The sequence below is a fragment of the Anolis sagrei genome, chromosome 2 (assembly GCF_037176765.1).
Source record: "Anolis sagrei isolate rAnoSag1 chromosome 2, rAnoSag1.mat, whole genome shotgun sequence".
Taxonomy (NCBI): domain Eukaryota; kingdom Metazoa; phylum Chordata; class Lepidosauria; order Squamata; family Dactyloidae; genus Anolis; species Anolis sagrei.
The window spans coordinates 63,507,096-63,534,547 of record NC_090022.1 but is presented as its reverse complement, the minus strand read 5'-3'; the positions used below and the strand labels follow the sequence as shown (position 1 = coordinate 63,534,547).

The window sequence follows — 27,452 nt, the reverse complement described above, 5'->3', positions numbered from 1 at the left end:
AGCCATTCAGAGGAGTCAGAAGTAGCAACAGCGGATAATGAATCGTGTGAAGAGCTGAATGATAAGGAGGGTTCCCAGGAGAAACCAACTGCAGCTACAGAGATCAACAAATGTTTTCAAAAATAGTCAAAAATAGATTGAGGCTGTCAGATTATGTGGGAAAGTTGTGGAGAAAATGGGAGATGTAATGCTTTCATGAGTGTTTATTAAGTTGCTTACCTTAAGGTCAGTCCAGGCAACACTGCGTTAGAGTGAGAAGCTAAGCCTGAGTTCACTTGTTCATGTTTCAAGTCAATCCTTGGTTTTGGATTTAAAATATCCTGGAAGTTTTCTATGGTCCTGTTAATGTACTCCTGTTATAGTTTATATTAAGTATACCTTCTTGTTTGTGGACTTATGCTGTACTTTTGATTTCTGGCTGTTTTTGGACTTTGTCACCTTTGGAACTTTATGAGACAATTAGATTACTGTCTGGTTATCACCTGCTGCTAAACCTTTTTGGATTATATATCTTTCTTTGTTATGTCTGATTTTAATATGCTTTTTATGTGTGTGCGTGTGTATGTGTGCATTTTTTTTTACAATGAAACTGTTTATATTCCTGGACTCTTGTGTGGTGTTAGGTGTTTCCAGGCTTGGAGTGCAACAGTATTGTTTCTAGATGTTCTTTATATTTCCAGTTATGTTATGTGGTCATATATTTAATAGATTTCTTTTAAAAGAGAGGGGGCCAAAATGAGGAACCAAAAGCTGGTGCTTTGGCATTTTATTTGCAATATATACTAGTCTGTAAAATGTGGTCACATGAAGCTCTTAAGTCTTTCCAGAATATAAAATCAATCCATCTACTAAGATTCATATCATACTTTATTTAAAGCACTAAAATGTGTTTAATGAACTGGCCATGTGTCTTCTTCCACCATGCTTTTCCACTGTAAATTTAATGTAGCTTAGTTTTCTATAGCTTGGTATGCATTCCTCCAACTACAAAACACAAGCAAGCAGTCTTTCTCAGATATTATTCTTTATTGTGAAGCAAGAGCAGTATTTTATTGTGAAGCAAGAGTAGTTAGGATGGGGGAAAAGCTGTGATACTTTTTATATCAATTCGAGATATCTATGCAATTTCCATCTTAGCACAAAAACAACAACAATTGCATTAATTCATAGGTTGATGTCATTAAAATATTTCTATATCACCTTATATTCAAGGATCAAATAAACTTGCAAAAATCAATTTAGACAATTTAAAATAATTTCAAATGATAAAAAGAATTTAGACAGACTAAAAAGATATTAAAAAGTCTGACAAGTTTGAACAAGACCATTTAAAACCATTTCAAATAGTTTAAGACAATTCAAAACCAGCCATGTGCACAGTTCGGCTAAAATCAATTAGTTCCCAGAGACTTTAGTAGAAAGCCATTGGAATGTCACCAAATAGGCCTCTAAGCAGGAGGATATTTTACAAGTTTGGTGTCACAGGGGAGAAGACCAATGACTGGAATAATATTGCACTGCGATCCAAATAATAAAAGCTCTTAGCTTTGAACGTATATATGTATTTATTCATTTATATTAATTCATTTTAAATATCCTGCTGTTTTTTCTTAAAAGAACAGTGTATTCATGCCTGATGTTGTAGCTAATTAACACGCAAAGTTGAAGGATAACCTTTCCGCCCCCCAAAACGCCTTAACATACAGTCTGTGCAAAAAGGAATGCTTGACAACTCCTAGCTACTACTTATTGCTCTGGCTGGAGTTTTCAAGCCATCTTCAAGGACAGTCCATGTAGTAATAGTAAAACTGGAAAGTTACCGGTGTGGATTTCTGTGGCTAAGTCATATCTGGCAGACCAATAAAAGCTGTCCCCCAAAGTACTCCAAGTCACAAAGCCTGTTTCAGTTTCCAGTGCCAAATACGGATTATTCAGGATCCATAAGACCCTGTTTTATTGGGAATCGCTAACCCAGATTATTACAGCACCCAGGCACTTGTCCAGATCTACAGCAGTTTTGGAGAAATAAAACTGAATGTCATCAGCCCACTGGCATTTCATTCCTTATGGCTCTGCCCAGCCTGGGAGAGAAGGAGGAACTGTGTAGTACTATACAACTTAATGAGAATGGGGATGAACAGGAATCTCCCAAGTCAACATTTTTGAACCATCCCACCAGTTAGAGGCAGAACCACTGTAGAACAGTGCCTCCTATCTCCATCTGATAGAGCAGGCATGGGCAAACTCCCAGAAATCCCTGCCAACATACCAGCTGTTAAGAATTGTGAGAGTTAAAGTCCAAAATACCTGAAGGGCCGAAGTTTGCCCATGCCTGTGATAGAGCTATGAAGCCACAATCAAGTTTATCAAAAGCCAATGAGAGATTGAGGACAATAAACTTTACTTCCCCTGTTTTTACTCAAAGTTGGTTGTTAGTCAGAGCATCTTTAACGCCACTTTAACTCCCTGTTCCCACTTAACTCCTCGCCATTTGGCATAACTCTGCTGGCTGACATGTCAAGCATCCAATAGTTGAAATATAATACTATTTATTTATTTTTCTGGCTGCTACATAATAGGCATGGATAAATATATTTGACAATATTTGGTTGTATGCAGTAACTCCATGCCCTGTACCCTAGCTGTGTAATCATATTGTGCTGCTATCCAAATAATTATTTGATTAGCAATTTCTTTTCAAAAGTCCTGATCATTGCAGTTATTATGTAATAATTCTGTATTGCTACTGCAGCATGTTAAGTGTGTATGGATTGTAAAATCAAAGAACAGGATATATAAAACTTAGGGTATTAGTGGCGAGATGATCCTTGTGGCTATTAATTGCTAGGCTGTTAGCAACCTATCTTTCTAGCTTTTCTAGTAGACTCTTTTGAGCCAGGACCTCATGTAGCTTCCCTGTTCTGCGACTGAAATCAATGGAAGCCTTTGCTGGGTTGTGCCATATATCCATTATACATGCAAAATCAATAACCTGCTGTTCACATCCCTTCTAATTAGTAGACTAGAACAAAACATTATAATCTTGTATTCTAAATCTGTACATAGCCCCAAGCTTTCAGGAATAACATAAAGAAAGTTAAAGCTCAGAATGAGCTGAGATTGGCTAGGCAAACAAGGAGCAACAATAGGGTTTTTTAGATGTATTCAAGGCAAGAGATGACTGAGACAGTGAGGTCATTGTTAAGGATGACAAAATGCTAATAGATAACAATGAAAAAACAGAACTATTCAATGCCTATTTTGCATGGGTTTTCTCTCAAAAAGAGAACCGTATGCTTCCAGCAGCAGAAAGACATTGGCAAAGGAGCCAGCCTACAAATCAAGATTGAGAGGAAGTTAGTTAAGAATCACCTAGCTACCTAACAGAGTTCAATCCTGCAGGGCCAGACAAACTGTATTCCAGAGTACTGAAGGAACTACTTCCTATCATTTTTTGAGACATTTTGGAGAACAGGTTAGGTGACAACCTTCCTTTCTTCAAAAAAGAAAAAAAAGGAAGAGCCAGAAAACTACAGACCAGTCAGACTGACATGAGTACATGTGAAAATATCGGACTGGAGTACACAGGAAGCTGTCTTCAAATAATTGTCATGCAGTGATCATAGGAGCCAAAATGGGTTTTGTTAAGAACAAATCTTGCCAAATGAACTTTATATCTTGTTTTACCTGGCTCAGTAATACATGCAGAAATTATTTTGGGATTATCATTCATTTTAAGTTGAACATGTGTCAGCAATGTGATGCTACAACGAAGAGCAGATGTTATTTTAGCAGGTTCTGAGAAGGGCAACAAGGATGACAAGAGTATTGAAAAGAAAACACATAAGAAATGACTGAAGATGCTGAGCATGCTCAGCTTGGTGTAGAGATGACTGAAGGGAACATGATTGCCTTTTTAAATACCTCAAGGGCTGTCACAGAGAGAATGGGGCAGGGATGTTCTTTGCTGTCTCAGGCTATATAAGCAGGTACAGTAGAAGAAGTGATTTCAATTTAACATCAAAAAGACAGAGCAGTTCAGGAATGAATGTTCTCAAAAAGAGGCCGGACAGCTACCTGTTGGGGATGCATTAGCTGGAGATTCTGCATTAAGCAGGGTGTTGGATTTGATGGCCCATAAGGCCCTTTCCAACTCTATCATTCTATAATGCTTAAATGTTCTGCTTTATAGAGCATTCATTCATCTCTGAAAGAACCACTTGCTTTAAGATTTCTGTGTTCTAAAAAGACAGTTGCTTCAAGAAGAATTTTGCATGGGTCAAAGAGTGGATCAGCTCTAGAGAACCAAAGCATGGCTTTCTATTAGTAGCTTGTTAAGAACTGGAAATATATATTTGAAGAAATTTCTAATCAGCCTTATATGTATTAATGAGAGGAAGTATCTATGCCATCCACTTCAGGATTATTAGTATTAATGAATGTTTTATGTGGAGTACATGACCTTGTATCTCTCTTACTCTCAAGAGAACTCACTAATAAGCATATTCAAAAATATTCAACCTGTATCTTGGCTGTGTGATACTGCTGTTTATTTCACACATGAATGACTAGATTTTCAAGCAGCATGAAGGTGCCTTCACATTCTTGAACTGAATCTCAAAGAAGTGAAAATGCTTACTCATCTGTTCTTTGGTTGTGCATACAAACATTTGATGTATTGAATTTAGAAAGCAAAACACAGCTGAAATTTCAAGGTTGAAACAGGCACAGTTTTGCTAGGAGGTGAGGAAGATTTACTATGTAAATTATTATTTGGCACATTAAAAATCTACATCCAAGTATACTGGTGACCACCTGCAAGCAGGACAGAATTTTCTGCCTCGCCTCCTCCTAAAAAACACCTGTTCGGAAGGGCTTGCAGTGTGGAAGGATTGGGTTTGCCAGATCTCAGAATTCCCAGTTTTCTTGAGTCTCCTCCAAAAGCCAGATGGGCATCCAAATTTTTCAGTTCCCATGGATATGCACTCCAGGTAAGAGAAAAGGCTGTGTGACAATGTGAATGAAATCAGGAAAGGGGGCTTCTAGTAGACAGCACTTTACTATCCTTTACAATTGCTAATGGGTTTAAACCAAATGTTGCAGTTTGCAAAGACACTTAGTTTCCAACTAATAAAATGTAATCTCTTGTGTTTGACTGATACACTGTGGTTGATACCGAGTTTATAATGCTTAATGATATCATAAATAGCCCCCCCCCCCCCATGATACCACAAGGGCCATCCCTAGGTCTGACAGTTTTGGAATGATATTGAACTTGGAAATTTCAGGTCTTGGAATGACCCCAAAATGTCTGAATCCCACCCTCCTGTTTTCAGTGTTAGAAATGTTACATGTGAAGAATGTTCCTAGTGGTTCTTGGCACTGTAAAAACCCAAATTACATTTTATTAGGAAGAGAGGGATAATTTGCTTGTTTCATTAGTGTTCAGCTAGTGATAGACAGTTAGTTGTACTCACAATGAACTTTCAGTGCATTAAGTCCTAAGATGCAATTACGGACATCATCAGCAAGATAGTGGAAAATATGTTCAAAATGCAATTTCCAGTGTGAAAGTCCAGTTGACCTTCCACATATGTGGTTTAAATATGTGCAGATTTTATTATTTACTAATTTCTTTAATATGATATCTCTAGGAATCTCTAGGTATGGTTGTGTCATGTTCCAGCGCTCTGCCCAGTAATGAAGGCAGAGTTTAACCAAAACAACATCCAGATTGTGCCTAAAACATCTTTACTGGTATACAATAATTTAAATATATAGTCTCTTTGGTGCTTAACTATAAATATAAAGATAGCACCCAGCTGATAGTATAAAATAAAATTCCAACTTCAAGAACTCAAACATTTCCAAAATAACATCCAGTAGTCCTGGCAAAGGGAACTGTTTCATTATCTGGGTGGAGACCACCAGGGGGTGCTAAAGTGGGAAGAATATTCCATTTTATTGGGGGAGGGGGTTTGAAGAAAACAATTTCCCTTGTTTTTTTGTTGGTTATTCCCCCTCCCCACTTCCCAGGGGGAAATGGTTTTACTCTTTAACCCCCCTCCCTCCCCATGTCTCTCACACACATCCTTGGTAGCCTCCGCCTGGATAATGGAACAGTATCTGACAAAGTAATGTCCACCAATCAAAGATTCAAACTTGTCTTTTCATTCCAAGAGCCATATGAGGAAGTAAGTACAACTACTTATACGATCTTCCGAGGTTCATATTCATAACTAAATTTCAGAATTTCTCAGAATACAGACAAGTTCTCAAGGATCAGGTCTGGGGATCAGTTCCAGCCTAGGGGACAAACACATCATAATACAACAGATACTGCTCTCCAAAGAAGAGTCGCTTACAGCATTCTTTTACGCTGCTCTTTACAGCTGCATCCCATTTCAGCAGGCCTCCTAAATGATCACTACGGCCTATGAATAATTACGTGAAAGGGGAGGTCAACCTGACCTCTTACAAACAGAGGGATATTAACCCCTTCCAAGCACTCTCCAACAGCTATACCAGGCATGGGCAAACTTCAGTCCTCTAAGTGTTTTGGACTTCAACTTCCACAATTCCTAACAGCCTATCAGCTGTTAGGAATTTTGGGAGTTGAAGTCCAAAACACTCAGAGGGCCAAAGTTTGCCCATGCCTGAGCTATACTAAAATCACCAAACTCCTAGTCATGATAGGTTGACTTCTGTCAGAAGTCAATCATAGTGTTATGCTGAAGGACCTAGAGATTCTTAGGGGATTCTTAGAGGAGTGTATTTTAGGTGAATCTAATGCTGACCTTTTTTTGGCTAAATAACTTTGCCAAAATTGGGATGGGCATTAGATTTGCATCATATAGTAATTTTAGTGCTGAGCCAAAGTAAAAGGGGAAGCTACTCCTGCTTCTCTTTGAGGGACAAAATCTCTAATTTAATTGCCATGATTCAATGCTAGGCAATCCTGACATTTGTAGTTTGGCGAGGCACCAGCTTTCTTTGGTAGAGAAGGCTCAAAACCTTATCAAACTACAGCCCCCAGGATTCCATAGCATTGAACCAAGGCAATTGAAGTGGATTCATTCTACAGCACCCCATCACTGGAAGCTTTGGCGTTCTAGCACAACTGTTTATAACGAAGGGATTCTAAGCAGGCAGCAACAGTAATGAACATCTTTTTGGCCAAGTTACAAAGAGTGCTCTTTTTGCTGCTGAGTATTATATTTGGCAGCAAATACTTTTTTTGTTTCAGGGTATTGAATATTGAGGTACTCCTCAAATTTGATGGCGCATTAGACATTGAATCTACAGATATATAATGTTTTTTGTTGCCAGTTTTTCAAATGCCATGGGGGTTCTGCACTCTAACCTCAGTGAATATAGAGGGCTGACAGTAGTTCCTTCAGAGATCCAAGAACATTTCCAAGAGGTGGGGAGAGGAAAGTCATTTTTTGAATCATTCTCCTCCTATCTATTCACAGCTATAATTAGTCTGCTTTCTTCCTGCTGCTCCTTTAATGACATTCTTTATCTCACTTAGGGTTTTACCTGTACTTCTTTATTTGAACCAGATCAGGAATCACTTATACATCCTCTTCTGTTTTTTTTTTTTTAATAGGGCATAGACCCTACATATGAGAAGGGAGTTAAGAGATGAATGCTCTAGTTCCGTTTCCCTCTGGTTCGTTGCCTTCTTTGCTGACTCCCAGTGGGAGGCTTCTCTCGATCTCTGAAGATTCCACTGAATGCAGTTCTGAACCCCAGCTTTATAATCACACAGGTAGATTCAACTTGAGTTGTTTTATTAAATAATATTTGACAGTCAATAAGGTCAAAAGAAATGTCAGAATCCCACTGGGGCACTATATCAACGTATATATAATTGTTCAAGTGGTTACCTTTTCTCAAAGGTTTGTACATACGGTCCCTATTGTAGCCAATCATTTTGCAAGCGTGTGCACCCTTTCCCATTTTTGTTTTGATATAAAGAGCTGATCAACTGTAGCTCAGTGGTAAGCTCAAGATTGTTATGTGCCACTTGGTAGATAACCGAGGAAGCCAAGTTAGCCATGCTAAAAGTGTTCAGGAATGCCACAGTGTAATGTTGGAATGTGTTCTTTCTCCTCACTTTCCTCTTTAAACCTGGGAGTTGCCACTTCTTCAGACAGCATCAAAGCCTTCTGATAATACCTTGTATCTCTTTGTTCTACATTGGTTCATAGCTATTAGTTTTCTCCTTCTTTTATAGGAGTTGAGAACAATTTAGCCACAGGCTAAATTATTTTTTTTTTAAGAAGACTGCAATCAGATCTTTTGTACTGTCCTGCCATTACTCAGAAACAGCAGCCTGATCTTTGCCCTTAATAAGCAACATAATTATAATTATAACTTCACTGAACTGCACTCATTTTTAATAATATCAAAGTTTCAAGACTGTTAATTGGTATAGTGAAGAGTGGGATGCTTGTAGGGACAGAGAGGGAAATGGTAAATGAAGGCAAAATTATGAACACCTCAGGCTAATATGTACACTACACATATAGTGCAGAGAAATTGACTTAACATATGCATACTTAACATCCTGGAAAAAAATCTAAATTGTTTTTTTTTAATTGTGATAAAATTTAAGTTATCAAATTGAGGAAAGATATTATCAGTATCATATCAACTGTATCATAGCAGCAGCCTGTAGTATCAGAGATTGATAACCGTATTTGAATTCATCAGAGTCCTCACATATGCTTACTTGTATGTTTTTTTGAATCTCAACCTAAATATCTTTTAAAGGGGGACTTTTTCTAAATATAATGAAAAGTTAAGTGGTGAACAAACTGCTATGTTGCTATGAAACCAGTAATCCTAAGGCATTTTATCAAGAACTAAAAGAGATGAAGACTATTTCTTCCTCTAAATTTACTTGAATATCACACCATTAAATCTTTTTACAATATGACACACAAGTAGTGAATCATGTAATCCTGAACAAAATTGCTTAACAAAATAGGGCTGCAGTGAAGACAGCTGACAGGAAGAAAATTACTCATTCAAAAATCACAGACTTTATAACAGATAAATAAATGGGACTGGGAACATGTCAAGTCAGAACTCTCACTAAAAGACTAAATTGAGCCTATCCTATTTTGAACATATCATGAGATTATATGATCAACAAGAAAAGACAACAGTACTTTGGAAAGTGGAAAGCAGTAGGAAAAGAGGAAGACCACATTAAAGATAGATTGAGTCAAAGCCTTGAATTTGCAGGAATAGATCAGGGGTTTTTTTTTTATTAACAGGGCTCTTGGAATAACAACAAATCTAATGAATATTCAATATAAAGTTCTGAAGTAGCATTCAACAAGTTTCCAAATGTCAAGCTATTTGGAACCAAACACTGAGTACACATTATGCAAATACTGAAATATATACAATAGCTCCTGATCTGTTTCTGTCCTCAGTTGAAGTGCAAAGGTTTACATTCAAAGCCCATCAGGATTCAGGACCAAAAGACTACCTGTATATTGGGATTGTACTCATTTACCAGTTATGCCTAATGTTATAGAATAGAGCTTTTGAAAGATTTCATGTTGGTGACAGACCTTTTTAAACATGCATCATTTTGTGACACAGTAATTCAGCACTTTACTAGCAAAACAGAAATTAAATCAGAAGTTATAAGTGATAAAAACATACCTAAACTGTAATAATGAAATGTATGGAGACACAACATATCTCATGAAAATCTTTCATTTATATATTTAAAGCTATATGATTTATTGCTTTTTTAACATAGATTTAGGGGTTTCTTGTTATAGTTAAATCCCAGCAGCTACAACCCCAAATGTCAAGGTCTATTTTCCCCAAATTCCACCAGTGTTCGCATTTGGGGATATTGACTATCTGTGTCAAATTTGGTCCAGATCCATCATTGTTTGCGTTCACAGTGCTCTTTGGATATAGATGAACTACAACTCCAAAACTTAAAGTCCATGTCCACCAAAGCCTTCCAGTATTTTCTGTTGGTCATTTGAGTTCTGTGTGCCAAGTTTGGTTTGATTCCATCGTTGGTGGAGTTCAGAATGCTCTTTGATTGTAGGTGAATTATAAATCCCAACAATTACAACTCTGAATTACAAAAACAAGCCCACCCCGCCAGGATTCAAATTTGGGTGTGTTGGGTATTTGTGTCAAATTTGGTCAAGTGAATGAAAATACATCCTGCATATCAGGTATTTATATTATGATTAATAACAGTAGCAAAATTACAGTTATGAAGTAGCAACGAAAATAATTTTATGGTTGGAGGTCACCACAACATGAGGAACTGTATTCAGGAGTCATGGTATTAGGAAGGTTGAGAAACATTGCCCTAGTACTTCAATTAGCTTAGACTTGACCATGGCCACTTTAAGAATGTTTTAGAATAAGTGATACAAGCCACCCGTACATTTATTTTCACATTAAATCGGCATTGCTTACGGTTATATAAAAAAAATTCTGCCTGAGAAAATTGTGTGGGTTATGAATATGAACACAGACTGGAAATTTGACAAGATTTTTCTAATTATTGTAAAGAAGTACCATCAGCTTTCTGCATAGGTGGCTAGTGACATGTGTAGTATCAGAAAGCAACTCTAACAATTCAAAACAGTCTTATTTAAGAGGCAATTATAGCTACTGTGATCTACTCCTTTTACAGAAAGCAGTACAGGGTTTAATGTTTATGAAAAGGTTGTTTGTTAAACTATCACAGAAATTATACACATTCTTTGGTAACAGATGTTTAGCAATGTTTTTAAATGCAGTATATTTCACAGCCTACTCTTCAATGTTAGCACCAAACTTTAAATATTTTATGACAAAAAGAAAATACCATAAATAATATTTAAGTGCTATGAACTGCTTTGATTCTGTAAAATAATATTAATTTCTTTGAAAAACATCTGCCAGTTTTTTACATCCCCTCCCCCCAAAAAACTCCCAGAAAAGCTTTTATAAAAGATGGATGCAATCTCTGCCTGCAAGTTTGTTGTTCATTCGTTCAGTCATTTTAACTCTTCGTGACTCCACATGGACCAGCCTGCAAGTTTACATTCTCAAAAATTCCACTATAGAGACCAAAAAGGAGAAACTACACACAAAAAAGAAGGTTGATGATAAGGACATTCACGTATATCTTGGCAGCCGTTAACCAAAATGGAGACTGCAGTCAATAATTCAGAAAACAACTAGGGACCACTTCAAAAGGATCAAAAATGCCACAATTTTCTGTCTTCACATGCAACTGTGACGGAGCTTGCTGTGCACCATAGCATGACGCATGGCAGACTCTGCCCACTTTCCTCCCAAAGTGGAGGCAAAGTATTAAAAGGCCCTTCACTTTCCACTATGGGGAGGAAAGTATCATGTGGGTAGCTCCAACAAAGCTACCTGCATTTTTGACCCCAAAACCATGTGTTGGCAGAAAGGTATTGCCATGCATTGCTACCCTTTCTGCCATGAGATGGGAATGGAAAGAGTGCCAACACATCCTTTCCTGCCCTCTATGTGTGATGAGAGGAGGGGGGAGGGCGTGCAGGGTGCCATCAATCACCTTGCGCACCTTCCCTTTTGCCAGGCAAGATGGAACAGCCCAGCTGGACTGTGTGACAATGCTCTAGGACTTGAAACAGCAGCTATAAAAAAAACCTCGACAATCCTCAACACTGGATATCATTGAATATCCAATCAGAATCATCCAGGCCATTGCAAAAATTTACAATTTCTATGTATGACTCTGAAAGCTGGATAGTAAAGAAAACTGGGAAGAAGATAGTTAACTCATTTGAAATGTGATGCTGGAGAAGAGTTCTACAGATACCATACACTACCAAAGGGATAAATAAATAAATATACCATAAATTCTCCTCAGAAGCCAAAATACCTAAAATGAAGTTGTAGTACCTTGTGCTTATGATTTTTTTTAATGAAATGATGTGACTTGTTAGAAAATGCTCAGCAAAGAGGAAGTCAGCATTAAAGATGGATAGACTCAACAAAGGTAGCCACAGCCCTGAGTTTGCAAAATCTCAACAGCATTTCTTAGAAATCTTTCATTCATGGGATCACATTAAGTTGAAACTAGTATAATGGTAATTAACAACAATGCTTACAGTTACATGCTAGTTTTCTAAAAGAAAAGCCAGAAGGGAGTGGATTAGAGCACAGCTCAGTTTATCTTCCTGACAAAGTAGTCCTGAAGATCTTTAGCCAACGTGATTATAAATATTGCAAATTACAACATTTAAATGTCATAGATCCAAACCAGAAGACAACTTACAGCTGGTAATGCAGGTTTTATTCATTTTGGTATAGGGGCAATTCATGCAGCCTCCAGTGGGTCTCAGGATCATAAAACTGTCTTTTCCCCAATGACAACATTGCCCACTCCTGTGCAAAAGTCACCAAATACAGGGGAACATTTAATATTTAAATACCATAACAAAAAGTAATAGAATCTAATGGAATTGTATAGATATGCTCAGCTTCTTATATACAATTCGAAAACATATGCATTATGATCTACTCTTAATACAGTTCAGTGTACTGAAAGAACTGAAATTACAAAAGCATGAAGAATTTGTAGGATCTTTCATTTTATGGATGCTTTGATAGTTTTTATACTTTGCCCCTGGTAGAAAATCAGACATTTAGGATCTATAGAGGAAGGGGAGAAATGACAGAAGATGGTTCTGAAATCCGATTATCTTTTTGTTGTGTGTGTGTGTGTTTTTTAAAATGATTGTAAATGTAGATGAACGAAACAAAAGGCATACACTTGGGTCTTTCTGGATTTTCAACCACTTGCCCAAGCATTCTTTATTTCATTTCATTTACATTTTGAGTAGTAGTAAAGAATCAAACTAAAGAATCCCTATCTAAAAACAATGGTGACATCAACAAAATGTCTTAAAATCAAGATGAAAATCCTTGAACTTTAAAATAATTTCATTTACTAAAATATTTTCATCTTGTTCTGTGTTATGAGAACTCAGGGCAGTATACTAATATGATTTGACTGAACATTGTTAAAATAATTAAATACTGAAATATATTAAACAGATTTAGAAATAACTGAAAATGATATAATTAGACATTTTGGAATAAGTCAGCTATTTAAAGATATCAACATCTCCCTCACCTACAAGGGAGGGAAAAAAAACAATTCAAGTGTGCTGTCCTCTGAATAGTCTTTCAGGAACCCCTCTGTGTTCCTGCCATAAACATGAAAGTGAAGGAACTTTATTCGTTATATAATGTGTTAATAATTGTTAACAGAGAGATATTGTATGCGTACCTATTACTAGATATAGAAATAGCTGAATGGGAAATGGGAATTAGAGTGATATTAGACTGTAAAAACAACCCAAACAGTCTACTGATAAGCAGTTGGGAATCTGGGGGAGGGGGGGGGCAAGGATGTTATCAAGGTCATTTCCACTGGGAAAGTAGTGGTAACAACCATGATGTAATGCGATTTAAGAACCAATAGCTGTTCCATGTACCAGTAGAAAATGATGTTAGCGAATGAACATATTAGAATGCATTTTTGAAATATTATGCTTTTGTACTACAAATTTGCATAACTGTGGTTAACCTTTTAGTCCTAACCATGACTAATGTAGGTTTGTTTGTGCTGCCTTTTCAATAAACTTACCCTTTTGCTTAAAAGGGAGACTTTTATTTAAAAGACAGGTTAGGCCCTATGTATGACCCTGTCAAGGTATATAATGGGTTTCACTTTCATTTACCGAAATGAGTATCAGGGATTTAGTATTCATATAAGTTTTCACAAAGCTAAATCAAATGTTATTCCAGTCAAGGAGCAGGAATTTCCATTCCACCTGCCCCCACTGCTGACCCCCACACACTACTATGGTTACAAATGCTGGACAATGAAAAATGCTTACGGGTGAGGGGAGATTGATTCTATGATCCAACTTCTCTGAAGTGCTAGAGAAGAGTTCTATAGATCCGATCCCCTGCTAAAAAGAGGCATGCCTCCCTCTTGGGTGTCATGGTGTCAATGTGTTTGAGGAGGGGTTTGGCATAGCTGCAGCTCTGTTAGAACTGCCTCAGCCATTCTCACTGTTGAACACTCATCTGTTTTCTATGAACTCGGAAATGGATCCTCACCACTCTTTTGCATGTTTCATTTACTTTTTGGGGGGGGGGGCTGCAGATGGATTCCTTGGCTTCTTGACTTTTGGACTGCTAATTATCCCCACAATTATCCCCACAAGGTGAATAATGTGACAAAGGACAAATGAATGGGTCTTACAGGAAATCAAGCCTGAATTCTCACTAGAAGCAAAGATGACTAACCTGAAGCTGACATATTTTGGATGTACAAGATGACTCATTGGGAAAAATGTTCATACATGATAAAGTTCATACAATAGGGGAAAAGGGAGATTTCACTGCAGGTGGATCAATTCAGTCAAGGCCCTAATGCGAAATCTCATCTGAAGGAGGTTGTTTTTTTTTTTTGCTTTAGTTTTATTTTATGACTTGTAAAGAAGGATACTACAAAGCTTGTGGACTATTTTCCCACCTTTGAACTGGACCTGTTAAAAGTGTCAATATTTTCTCTCCCTATCACCCCCCAATTGGATCAACACAATCCTAAGCATTACAAATTAACCAATATATCCTCTATTGGAACTTTTAAATTCCAAAATGATGCATTATCCTCCTTAGGTTGGTATAACTCACATATTAATATTTGCTAGTCAAAAATGCTGAAATCTCACAGTAGAATGCTTGCAGATTTTGATGAGTAGCACCTCATTAAGGCTTCTTTAAATTTTTAACTTCTAGCACTAACACTGATAATATACAAAACCCATTCACATATACACACTCCATTTATTAATGCAATTATATCCCATTTATTTATTATGTACAGTTGACCCATGTTCATTGATTTGAATTTTCAAGATTTAATTTTTCATGGATGTGAATAAAATGTTTTCTCTGAAAATCTCTAGGTCCAGCAGAATCATGTTGGAAGACCAATAAATTCCTACAGAAGTATCCCCTGAGGTTTAAAAAACCCCAGCACATGTTATATAATAATAATAATAATAATAATAATAATAATAATAACAGTAACACTGAAAAAAGAGACAGAAGGCCTGATTCTTGCAGCCCAGGAGCAAGCCATCAGAACAAATGCAATTAAAACCAGGATTGAAAAATCAGCTGATGACCCAAAATGCAGACTGTGGAAGAAAGCAGATGAAACCATTGATCATATCCTCAGCTGCTGCAAGAAAATCCTCACAGATGGACTACAAACAGAGGCACAACTATGTGGCCCAAATGTTTCATTGGAACTTATGTCACAAGTACCACCTGCCAGTAGTAAAGAACTGGTGGGATCACAAACCTGCAAAGGTAGTGGAAAATGAACACGCAAAAATCCTGTCAGACTTTCGAATCCAAACTGACAAAGTTTTGGAACACAATACACCAGACATCATGGTTGTGGAAAAGAAAAAAGCTTGGATTATTGAGGTCGCCATACCAGGTAACAGTTGAATTGAAGAAAAACAATAGGAAAAACTCAGCCATTATCAAGACCTCAAAATTAAACTGCAAAGGCTCTGGCATAAAACAGTACAGGTGGTCCCAGTGGTAATCGGCACACTGGGTGCTGTGCCAAAAGATCTCAGTTGACATTTGGAAACAACAAACACTGACAAAATCATAATCTGTCAACTGCAAAAGGCCACCTTACTTGGATCTGAGCGCATCATTCAAAAATATAGCTGGTCTGAGTCCCTCTACGGAGGTAGAGAAGATCGGGATATAAAAGTTTTTAATAAATAAATAAAAAATATATCACACAGTCCTAAACACTTGAGAAGTTTTTGACTTGTGATTTTGTGATATGAAATCCAGCATATATATCTCATTTGCTGTGTCATACTGTGTTTTTGTGTCAGTAAAACAACAACAACAACAACAATAAACACTTTATTTGTATTCCGCCCTATCTCCCTGAGGGGACTGGGCGGATTCCAACAAAAAAAGGGCAAACATTCAATGTCTCAGTGCAATAATAAATGTAGACATTATATCCCAAAATAACCCCAAATGTGAAAATAACATGTAACATGACATTTTTCATGTTATGTTAAGGTTGCATTTTTCACTTTCACAGAGGTCCTGTGGTCGAAAACCCCAGCAAATATGGAGGGCTGATTGTATATCTAAATGTCTTAAGGTAGGGCACAAATGATAATATAGCATTATTATTTTTCTTATTATCTTTCTGTCTGTCTGTCACTTAAATGTATATACCATATGCTAAGTCAGAAATCCAGAAGGCCATTAAATTGTGTTTAATAGGCTTTGGTAAACCATTAAACTGCCATTTAAATCAGGTCAACATCAACTGGACCTTCAAGTCGAGGACATTCCATAGTGAAAGCCCTCTACTGCATCTCCCCATTAGGTATCGCTTCCAACACAATGGACTACAGTGGAGGGCTTTCTACCAGGACTCAATGCTCAGCCCAACTCTGGTCCCAACATGACCTGTGGCAGGTTCAGGGGTGATAATTTGGTTCCCAGCCCCACAAGGATAACCCATCACTGATCTGGTAAGCAGTCAATAATGACTGACTGAATTACACTATGTAACACAGTTTTTGTTCCCTGGTTATAAATGTCATTTCCTAATTGGTTGTATCATAAAAACATGGGAAAAGTTTATTAAACTGCAAAAACGTTGTTTTTGTGGGACACCCTGCAGCACATTTTGCTATAGTTTTTCAATGAATATCTCATTGTCTCTCAACCAATTCAAGATAGTTTGTGGCAGCACAAAAACAAAGTTTCTGGAGTGTAACAACTACTTTCAAAGTAAGTACAGCACAATTAAACTTTCAAACCAATAACATTTCCCCCCAAATTTTGTTACATAATATTATGCTTAATTTGAAGTAGATGCAAAGTATTTAACTTCAGAAAAGAAAAAGAAAAGAAATTTGGATTACTCCAAAAAAGAAAATGAGCTTTAGTACCACAGAAACCTGAATAAAATCTCCCCTGACAGTAAAAATTGTGTTAAATTATTTACTATAAATTATGGGGGGAAAACACTAACAGATACATCTTTAACTACAAGTAAACTCCCAAGCATCCATTTTCTGAAAATCAAATTATTTTTAAAAGACACATTTTCCCTTTTTTTTCAGACAGCATGCAACTCAAATCTAAATCTTGGAGAAAACAATTGTATATGACACGACATTGGATATATGTACATCTCTGGCTATTATCCATATACAATTCTTTTAAATGATTTTGGAATTGTCTAAAATATAGAAAATATCCTTTTAAAAATTCTTAAATTAGCTTGCTTATTATTTATAACTAAAGCACAATTACTTTGGCATGTTTTAGAAACTCACTGTTTGTAGTCTTGCATTGACAACACTACAATGTCAAAAGATCTGTTGTTGTACAATATTGCAGAACATTTATTAAAAATATATGTATTATGAGTTCCTAACAAAACTAGTTCCACAGAGGTGATATAGCAAGGGTGAAGAAATGAAGTACATACCTGATGCTTCTTGAACTTTCACCTTCAGACCTGTTAAATAAATAAATAAATATTTTGATTATCAATATGAATTTCTCCACCAAAGCATTGAAATTCTATGCTTTAACATATATGCTCTCAAATGATTCCTCCCACTGAAATACAAAAATATTGACAGTATTAAGAAAGAGAAAAATAAAAAAATGGTGAATGCTTTGAAATGTATGGATTCTAGTTATATATGTATAGATGTAGTGAGATAAACATTTTAATAAACATCTAGTAAAGTGCAGTGCTGTTGGATGGCAGCATCCCTGGTTGGGTATGCTTTTGAATGATTATCTAATTTATTTCTGCAGCTTCTGATTCTATGATTGATATGTGTACAGATGCTAGCTTAATGTCTTACACAGATTGCCTTGTGGGATTCTCATACATTCAGATGTATTGGATAAAAACATTAATGTCAGGCAGTGCACACGTATTTGTTACTATAAACAATACTGACAATGTAATCTAGGATCTGAAATTTAAAATTCTAACATTTCCAAGTCCTTTCTATACACTGTAAATATTAGTCTTCTTTCTCAGTATTAAAGGGTCACAGCTAAAATGTAGAGCTTGATTATGCTTATGTTTTGCTTATTTATTTATGTCCTTATTTTAAAGAATTTTTGAATTCATTTTTCATCCTTTTGTATACAAAGGTCACAAAACACATATCACAATATAATAAAAATAACTATGCAATATCTCAACAAAAAATGAGAGTTTTAAACAGTTGCACCTCTAAAAAGAACCAAGTAGAAATCAGAATGCTCAAACTTATGGGGAAAATAATATGTTTCTCCCCCAAAACAACCAGGTACCAAAGTTAATTTTAGTCTCATAAATGCACAGAGTTTTGCAAAACTTCCAAAGAGCTTTTGATTCCTGTCCCTTTACAGCAGCTTTCCTTGCTATTTCCAAAGTTTATTTTCAAAAGGGTAGGCAAGGGAAAGGCTAGGGATGACTTTGGAAATGATAGCATATTTGAAAGGTAGTCACAGGCCATTCTGATCCCGAGAACTTATGTTCATAATTTTTAATATGGAGATTAACACCATTCAAAGCAAGCAAACTTCCATGTTCCTAAATAAAAATAGAATGCTGATGCAGCCGTTTGACAGAATCAGGCAAATGATCTTACATATCCTCTCCACTGGCTGTTCTTCTCACTCATGAAATATTAAAATTGTATACATTATTAGCAACATAGTTGGCAAGTATCTGTGTCTTCAACTTTTGAAGATAGTATGATCAACATATATTAATTTATTCCTGACTACTTCCTTTTATATTTTTAACAGGAGTAGCATTTTAAAAAAAGCCAGATTGGCAGGAAGAATAATATCACATTTTTTTCTTATAAAAGGGAGAGGGAGCAACTGGATTCACCTTACACAAGTCTGGATTGTTTTATTTTTATTCTTGTAGTGGGAAAGTGTGCTCCAGATTTCCTCCCTCTGCTTTTTTACGTGTACAAACCAGTTCTTCAATCACAGGCAACCCCCTCTCCCAGTTTCCCTGCTATTGTAACCTCCCCCCCCCCCACACATTTTAAAAATTTGCATAGTTATCCCTCCATATCCACAAATCCTGCATCCAAGATTTGACCATCCATAGCTTAACCCCCCCCCCTCCAAAAGAACCCCCAAATTCCTAAAAGCAACCTTTGATTTTGCCCATCTATATAAGGAACACCATTTTATTATGCCATTGTATATAATGTGACTTTAGCATCCATATATTTTGGTTTCCATGAGGGACCTCAGCATATACCAAGGATCAACTGTATGTTCCATTTTTCCTGCAGGCTCTCCCTTATCACATTCTACTACCATAAAATAATAATCATAATAATAATCATAACGTAACCCCAAGTTTTAATATTTTGCCAGTATGTCAAATCTCACATAAGACTCGGAGTACATGATGCCACTAGCTTCCCAGTTTTGGATTATCCTCACCGCATTAAAAAAAAAAAGAACTGAAATAGCTACATGCACTACTTGTATTCCATTCAAGTAGATCCAGTCTGCTCTTTGTTTTAGCTATAAGTGGATATTCAAGCCCTACAGGGCATTTTGTGTTAGCAGCCTTCTACACCTAAATTAAACAAATGAGCTGCTAGATTTGAGCTGACCATGGTCCTGCTGATACATATTCCAAATGTTGAAATCTTGCTATACTACCCCTGTCTCAGCAGTATGATTTCATGGCACTGTCTCTTCTCTATCTATTCCTGCTGCTTCTCAGTTATTGCTTTTGTTTTTCTAGCCAGGTTATTCACTATCACTCGGCCAAATTGAAAATATCCAATTCAGTGAACTGCCATTTAACTGTACGTTAAATAGTTATTACTGACAGACATACTTTAGAACAGAACACATTTTTGTCATGCGTGCTAAGTTGGATAGGAGCCAGGTTAGCAACAAAATATCATTTTACAGTGATAGCCACTCCAAAGCTATCATTATTCTCCTAGCAGAATGTAAGGCCATTTCAGGTGGAGATGTCTCAAGGACCAAATAAAAAATAAAAACAGGAGAAAGACAACTGTAGCCAGCTATAATATCAACAACCTTGAAACTAAAGTTAAATGCTTAGTCTCTTGAAAGTTGTTGTTGTTCATTCGTTCAGTCGTCTCCGACTCTTCGTGACCTCATGGACCAGCCTACGCCAGAGCTCCCTGTCGGCCGTTACCACCCCCAGCTCCCTCAAGGTCAGTCCAGTCACTTCAAGGATGCCATCCATCCATCTTGCCCTTGGTCGGCCCCTCTTCCTTTTGCCTTCCACTTTCCCCAGCATAATTGTCTTCTCTAGGCTTTCCTGTCTCCTCATGATGTGGCCAAAGTACTTCAGCTTTGTCTCTAGTATCTTTCCCTCCAGTGAGCAGTCGGGCTTTATTTCCTGGAGGATGGACTGGTTGGATCTTCTCGCAGTCCAAGGCACTCTCAGCACTTTCCTCCAACACCACAGCTCAAAAGCATCGATCTTCCTTCGCTCAGCCTTCCCTAAGGTCCAGCTCTCACATCCGTAGGTGACTACAGGGAAGACCATGGCTTTGACTAGGCGGATCTTTGTTGCAAGTCTGATGTCTCTACTCTTCACTATTTTATCGAGACTGGACATTGCTCTCCTCCCAAGAAGTAAGCGTCTTCTGATTTCCTGGCCACAGTCTGCATCTGCAGTAATCTTTGCACCTAGAAATACAAAGTCTGTCACGGCCTCCACGGTTTCTCCCTCTATTTTCCAGTTGTCAATCATTCTTGTTGCCATAATCTTGGTTTTTTTGACATTTAGCTGCAACCCGGCTTTTGCGCTTTCTTCTTTCACCTTGATTAGAAGGCTCCTCAGCTCCTCCTCGCTTTCGGCCATCAGAGTGGTGTCATCTGCATATCTGAGGTTGTTAATGTTTCTTCCAGCAATTTTCACCCCAGCTTTGCATTCATCCAGCCCCACACATCGCATGATGTGTTCTGCATACAAGTTAAAAAGGTTGGGTGAGAGGATGCAGCCTTGCCGTACGCCTTTCCCAATCTTGAACCAGTCTGTTGTTCCGTGGTCAGTTCTGACTGTTGCTACTTGGTCCTTGTACAGATTCCTCAGGAGAGAGACAAGGTGGCTTGGGATGCCCATCCCACCAAGAACTTGCCACAATTTATTATGATCCACACAGTCAAAGGCTTTAGAATAGTCAATGAAGCAGAAATAGATGTTTTTCTGAAACTCCCTGCCTTTCTCCATGACTCTAAAGCAGAAGGACTATACATCTAAACTTTGAATTGTCAGGAATAAATGGGAACAGAAATGTTTCCTTTGTAGATAGGTTTCTAATTTACTTTCCTAGAATATTCACATTAGCTGTAAATGTTTACACCAGGAACAAAAAAGTGAGTCATTTTAAATGTTCCACATGAGAAAAACACAATTATATTCAAATCCCTATTCAACCATGGAAACCTAATGGGTGACTTTGAGCAAATTATATTCTCTCAGGACATCATCACGTTGCTGTTGCAGGTGGGAGAGTTTTGTTTTCGTGTGACTGCCTCCTGAAGAAATCTGGGAAGTGTTGGTTATAGAAGTCAAGGACCTCTCTGGCTGAGAATTACAAAGGCCCTACCCTAAATGACATTTTCAGGTGGTCTATATGTTCAAAATGGTTTAGTTTACGTATGCAAAGCTTATCTATCTCGGTATTGCAGAACTGCATCTTTCACTATTAGCTATGCTGGCTAGATCTGCTGCTATAAACACTTATGCAGGACTGCAAAATTCTAACTCCTGGCTTAAAATAAAGCACAATAGTCCTTCTCCTTTGAAGGCTAAAACTCTTTCTTGTTAAGGTTAGTATCTATTACTGTTTTATTTCATTGAATCATTTGCACCCTACCTGCCAGGCTAAAGTGCTTACTAGAAGTGGCTCACAACACCAACTCACTATTTGAAACAAAGGCAAACAAAGAACACTACATTCAAACTGCAGCAAGATTATCTCAGAGAGTAGGAATAGAGCACACTGCTAAAATTCTGCACTGTTTTCTATTGTCTATTTCTCAGCAGCAGTTCAATACATAATCTTTTAGTATATTTTAGTGCACACTTGATTCAGTATAAAAACACAGCATCAATCACCACTTCTATTCTTCATTTAGAATGTCCTGATTTAAGAGTCTGTAAGAATTTGAGATTGGAAACATGAACTCCCCTTTTATTGAACTGGAAGATGTACTGAATTAGGTTCAATAAAAGTAGTATGGCATGAACAAACCAATTAAAAGACTGGTGAGAAAACAGAGCAGGCATTTAATATTTTAGCAAAAGTTTGGCAAATGTTATCTGACATGCTCATTCATGGTGCTTGTTCAGTAAATGACAACACGGCTATGATTTTGCATTATCCAACAAGAACATACAATTAAATATTTTATTTAACTACTGCTGGGAATTGAATGCAGCATTTAAATAGTGCTCAGTGAGTGGCAGTGCCCAAAGCTAATAACTATAGTAGCATTTGTTTAAAGTTCAATATATGGATTGCTTAATCAAGCTTTGCCCTCTAGAGGGTCATGCTTAAACATATCTGTAAAGAAAGGAGGAAATGACATGGCATTACACAACACTGATTTCAGTGCTGATATGCAGCAGTTGCTTCAAATGGTGTTTCGTTTTGGAATATTCAAAGCATTACCAAAAAGAAATATTACTATAAGTACCGAATACATATATATATAGCTAAATGTAAATGAAAGTTAACATGAGAAGCCATCCCTCCATTTCAACTGCAATATTGTGGCCTCTGAGGGAGGGAAGAGCAGCCAGGCTCAGTTCCATCATGCCTTGGTACCAGTGACCAGGGAGAGTCATCATTTCAACTGGCTGAGAAATCGCAAGCAGTTTCTGCCAGACTTAATCCCCACTTCCATCCCCACCTCTTTTTCCTTGGATAGTACCAAATTTCCTAGAATCTAGTTCACCTTCTAATGCAATGCACACCTTAATTTTCAAAACTCTGAAACCACCAAAAGTATTTGTTGGCAAATATAATGCCCAGTGGAAAAAGTGCACTCTGTAATTTGACCAAAAATGTGTGCATTACAGTTGCCACTTCTTAGAATTCCTTTTTTAAAAACAAAAGTGTCGGGATACCAAATCTTCCAGCAATTGACAGCAAAACCAGAGAAATAGGAAATTCTTCCCTCAAGAAGCCTCTACTGTTTATCCTGCCTGAGCTTCCTTGAGTGAAACTACAATGTAGAATTAATCCAGCTTGACACCACTTTTACTGTTCTGACTCAATGCTATGGAATCCTGGAAATTGTAGTTCTTTGGAGTTTGGAGCCAAAATATAAAGCTATGAAAAATTCAAGTCATGTTAGGCTTTTGAATGTCCTTTATTTACAATCTCTTCAGAAATAAGACAACTCAGAAGTCAGAATTCTGTAAGGTATATTCATTCCTTCATTCAAAATCAGTACAAATTCCATGTTATTTCAACAGCATTACAACACAACCTTCAGGGATTTAAATAAGTATTATGGTGATGTGTGCAGAGAATAATGGGGTTATAAGACCTTTTAAACTAGAGATGCAACAATCTTAATTTGAGATCTCTAGCTCCTGCATGCAAATCATATCCTTTACCACTAATTTTTGCAGACTTCTGTTCCTGAGTAGGAGTAAAGAGGTAGGATGAGCATAACTATGATTACATTTAGAGATTCTCAAAAGATTTCCAATGAAGAATTTTCCATCCCTGATTCAGCAACTGGTACTTATAGGTACTCGCTTACTGCTGTACTTCCAGTGGATCAGGGCCTTCTAATTAGGGGAAAAAATCCACCTTCTTATTAAACTTTAACCATGAAGGTATTTGGGGAATAAAAATGTAAATGTTGGTGAGGGTGGAAAAACAAAACAAAACAGAAATACAGTCAGGAGATGAAAGGAGGTCTCATGCTTTGGAAGATCCTTTCTCAATTGGACAGTTTTCACATCTTCCAGGCAACAATACTGGGTTTCATAACCATGTGGGAAAGACATTCCAGGTTGGCAGGAGACAATTTAATAATATAAAAAGAGCCCTTTTGAGGAGGGCAGTAATCATAACCATAATCATAATAATACTTTATTTATAGGCTGCCCTATCTCCCTAAGGGGACTCAGGGCAGCTTCCAAGTAAAAACGCAAACATTCAGTGCCATGGTAATGAACAAACACAATCAGAAACAGTACAAAGTAATATCATTATAAATTAATACATTATTAAACAAGAAAAAGTCTACTATTGTCCATCTCTAGTATAATAAAATGTGCAAGAGGGCCAACCTCCATGCCATGATCTACAAAGTCCATAGATTGGCCCATCATAAATGTTTTGATCAATGAATTAATTGATGACAATTAGTAAATGTTGTAGTGAATTTTTTTCAAATTAATTTTCAAATCTAATCTAGGAACTCGTTTTTTGTCAGTAGCACCCCAGATAAACAAAAGTGAGTTTAGCCACAAAGAAATATATGATAGACATACGAGTCATTGACTCATATCCACAGGGAGAAAGATAATCTACTATTGTCCATTTCTAGTATAGCCATTTTTAATTCTCTCCCATCATGTGTGTGTTTATTTACTTATCATTTAGTTTATGTTTTTCCTCCTGTTGAAATTGAGTCCTGAAATTGGAGTAAAAACTATGCTAGGATTGTTGAGCTGAATTTAAATACTATACTTCACACAACCCCCCTGTTGAGCCAGCTCCACTGGCTGCCAGTCTGCTACCAAGCACAATTCAAAGTGCTGGCTTTAGCCTACAAATCCCTAAATGGTTCCGGCCCATCTGACCTATCCGTACATATCTCCCTCTATGAACCATCACAGAGGGTAAGATCATTTAGGGAGGTTCTGCTTTTGGTTCTGCCTCCATTGCAAATGTGGTGGGCAGGGATGAGAGGCAGGGCCTTCTCAGTGGTGGCTCCTAGGCTCTGGAACTCCCTCCCCAGTGAGATTAGATCAGTGCCCTCCCTCCTGACCTTTAGAAGAGAACAAAGATGTGGTTGTGGGATCATGACTTTGGCTAATAAATAATGCAGTACAAAGATTAATTAAGGAACATGTGCAATGACAATTCAGAATGGCTATGGTATATGATATCCGGATCATAGGATTCTAATGTTTATACTAAGATGATTTTATGCTTTGTCTGAATGTTTACATTTTATGTATGTCTTATGTTTAATGGTTTTAATTGATTTTAAGTTCATAGTTATATGCAGTAATTACTTATGCTTTCTTTGTGCACTGTATGTTGGCATTGAATTTTTATCATTAGTATGTTGTACACCACCTTGAGTCTTCCCGGGGGTGACAAAGGTGGTATATAAATACAGTAAATAAATGCAAGTAGTCATGCACAAATTTGGTCTGCACTGCATAGCTGATTGCACAATGAAACACTGAGGTGCATCCTTCTCTTGATAGATCTCCATTTAGAAATTTATTTCAGAAAACACAATGAACCTTCCACCTAAGTTTTAGAATATGAATTAATTGGAGCCAATTTTAGTAATTCAATAAGGAATTACTAGTTCCAGTATGTTGATTCCTATTGCCATTGTGATCTGTTTTTATATTATGATAATTTACAAGAACACACTATTTCATTTTTAAAACCCTATGATTCTTTGTTGTTTTTAAAAGCCTATTTATAATATTCTTCCATGGTGGGATCTGTCCTAATAAAGCCATCACTTTGAGTATGTAGGCACTGATTCTCACATAAATTTAAAATGTAACATTGTTAGAAGAGCCTTTAATAAAATGCTTTCTATATTTCAATTTGTAGGTTCAATTTGTATTCTCATTCTCAAGTCTTCAAATTTAAAAGGTTGAGACTCAGACATAATGACTTAACTGCATCAATAATCCATAGACAATGGATTCGTAGGTGAAGATTAAATGGCACTTTATAATCCATGCTGCAAATCTCTTAAGTGTCAAAGAGCTTTTAGGCTTAAAACAATCAGCAAATTATTTTGCAAAAAGAAATTACTAGGGAGAATACCAAGATAAATGAGGAATTTTTAGTACACAAAACCAGATTACAAAAGTACTTGGTAGTATGTGAAAGGACAATTAATCCCAGAAAATTTACTTTAGCTGCCTTATTAATACACTGAAGATATATGAAGAAATTTTTCAAAAGAAAAACCAATAACCTAAGTAAGCACAAGACGCAATTATATCCGGTTTGGGGGCATTGACAGAGAGGATTACACTTCATGTCAGCCCAGCTGGCTGGAGATTTAAAGAGAGATATTCTCAGTCAAGACATAGACAAAATTTACTGAGCTTCTTTCTCATATGAGAATTACCCTTCTTATGTTCCCCAAGTGCGTTCTAATTGGCCTAAATCTATTAGTCCCAAGTAGGGTAGATGCATTGAATTAATGGAATTTGTGTAAGTGTTGAATTACTCAGTCCCTATTGATTGGTTCTTTCTGGAACTTACAATTACATTGAGTGTTTTGTTGAAGGCTTTCATGGCCAGAATCACTGGCTTGTTGTAGGTTTTTCAGGCTATATGGCCATGTTATAGAAGCATTCTTTATTGACGTTTCACCTGCCTCTATCTGAGGATGCCTGCCATAGATGCAGGCAAAACATCAGGAGAGAATGCTTTTAGAACATGACCATATAGCCCAAAAACCTACAGCAACCCAATAGCATTTAGGCCACTATTGAGAAATTCCAATTCAGGAGGACAAAGAAGTATTCTTACTTTACATAATGTTTTTTTAATGGCAAACTTCTGCAAGTGGCAGACTAAGTTATGAATGAAGAGATTTTACTAAATTTCTGGGGTAACTTTCGTATTTTAAACAAGCTAACCTCTTTCAGTCTCAGACCCCTTTCCCCATGCAATTTAATAACACAGTAAATTGTGCAGCGTAAGCATTTTGAATTCTGTCAAGTGATATAGTTACTAGTAGCTTGAAAAAAAAAAGCTATCCAAGGGAGAAACTGGCCTGATAACCATAAAGGTACCAAATGCTGAGTAGTGTTGGAAACTAAATAGGATCAGCCACTGTTTTTACTTGGATGGGAGACCACCTATGAATATACCAGGTTCTGTCAGCTATATTTTGGACAAAGGGATTAACAAAACTATTTCTGAATTTTCCTTGACTAAGATTGTTTTAACTGCTTTTACATTATCTGTTTAAATGGATAAACCATTTAAAATATTTTCATCTTTTAAACTTTAATAATTATTTATTGTTTTAAGTATATTTTATTGTGAGCTATCCTGGGATCT

The 27,452-nt window shown here is 36.8% G+C and overlaps 1 protein-coding gene across 8 annotated transcripts in view; it reads right to left on the bottom strand.

Annotated features, from left to right (window-relative positions):
* Positions 1-27,452, bottom strand: part of IQSEC1 (IQ motif and Sec7 domain ArfGEF 1) — a 403,878-nt gene that overhangs the window by 311,927 nt on the left and 64,499 nt on the right. For all 8 annotated transcript variants that reach the window (XM_060765981.2, XM_060765975.2, XM_060765979.2 and 5 more), the window contains exon 2: positions 17,612-17,641. In XM_060765981.2, the coding sequence (XP_060621964.2) occupies positions 17,612-17,641 (30 nt within the window). The remainder of the gene's footprint in view (positions 1-17,611; positions 17,642-27,452) is intronic.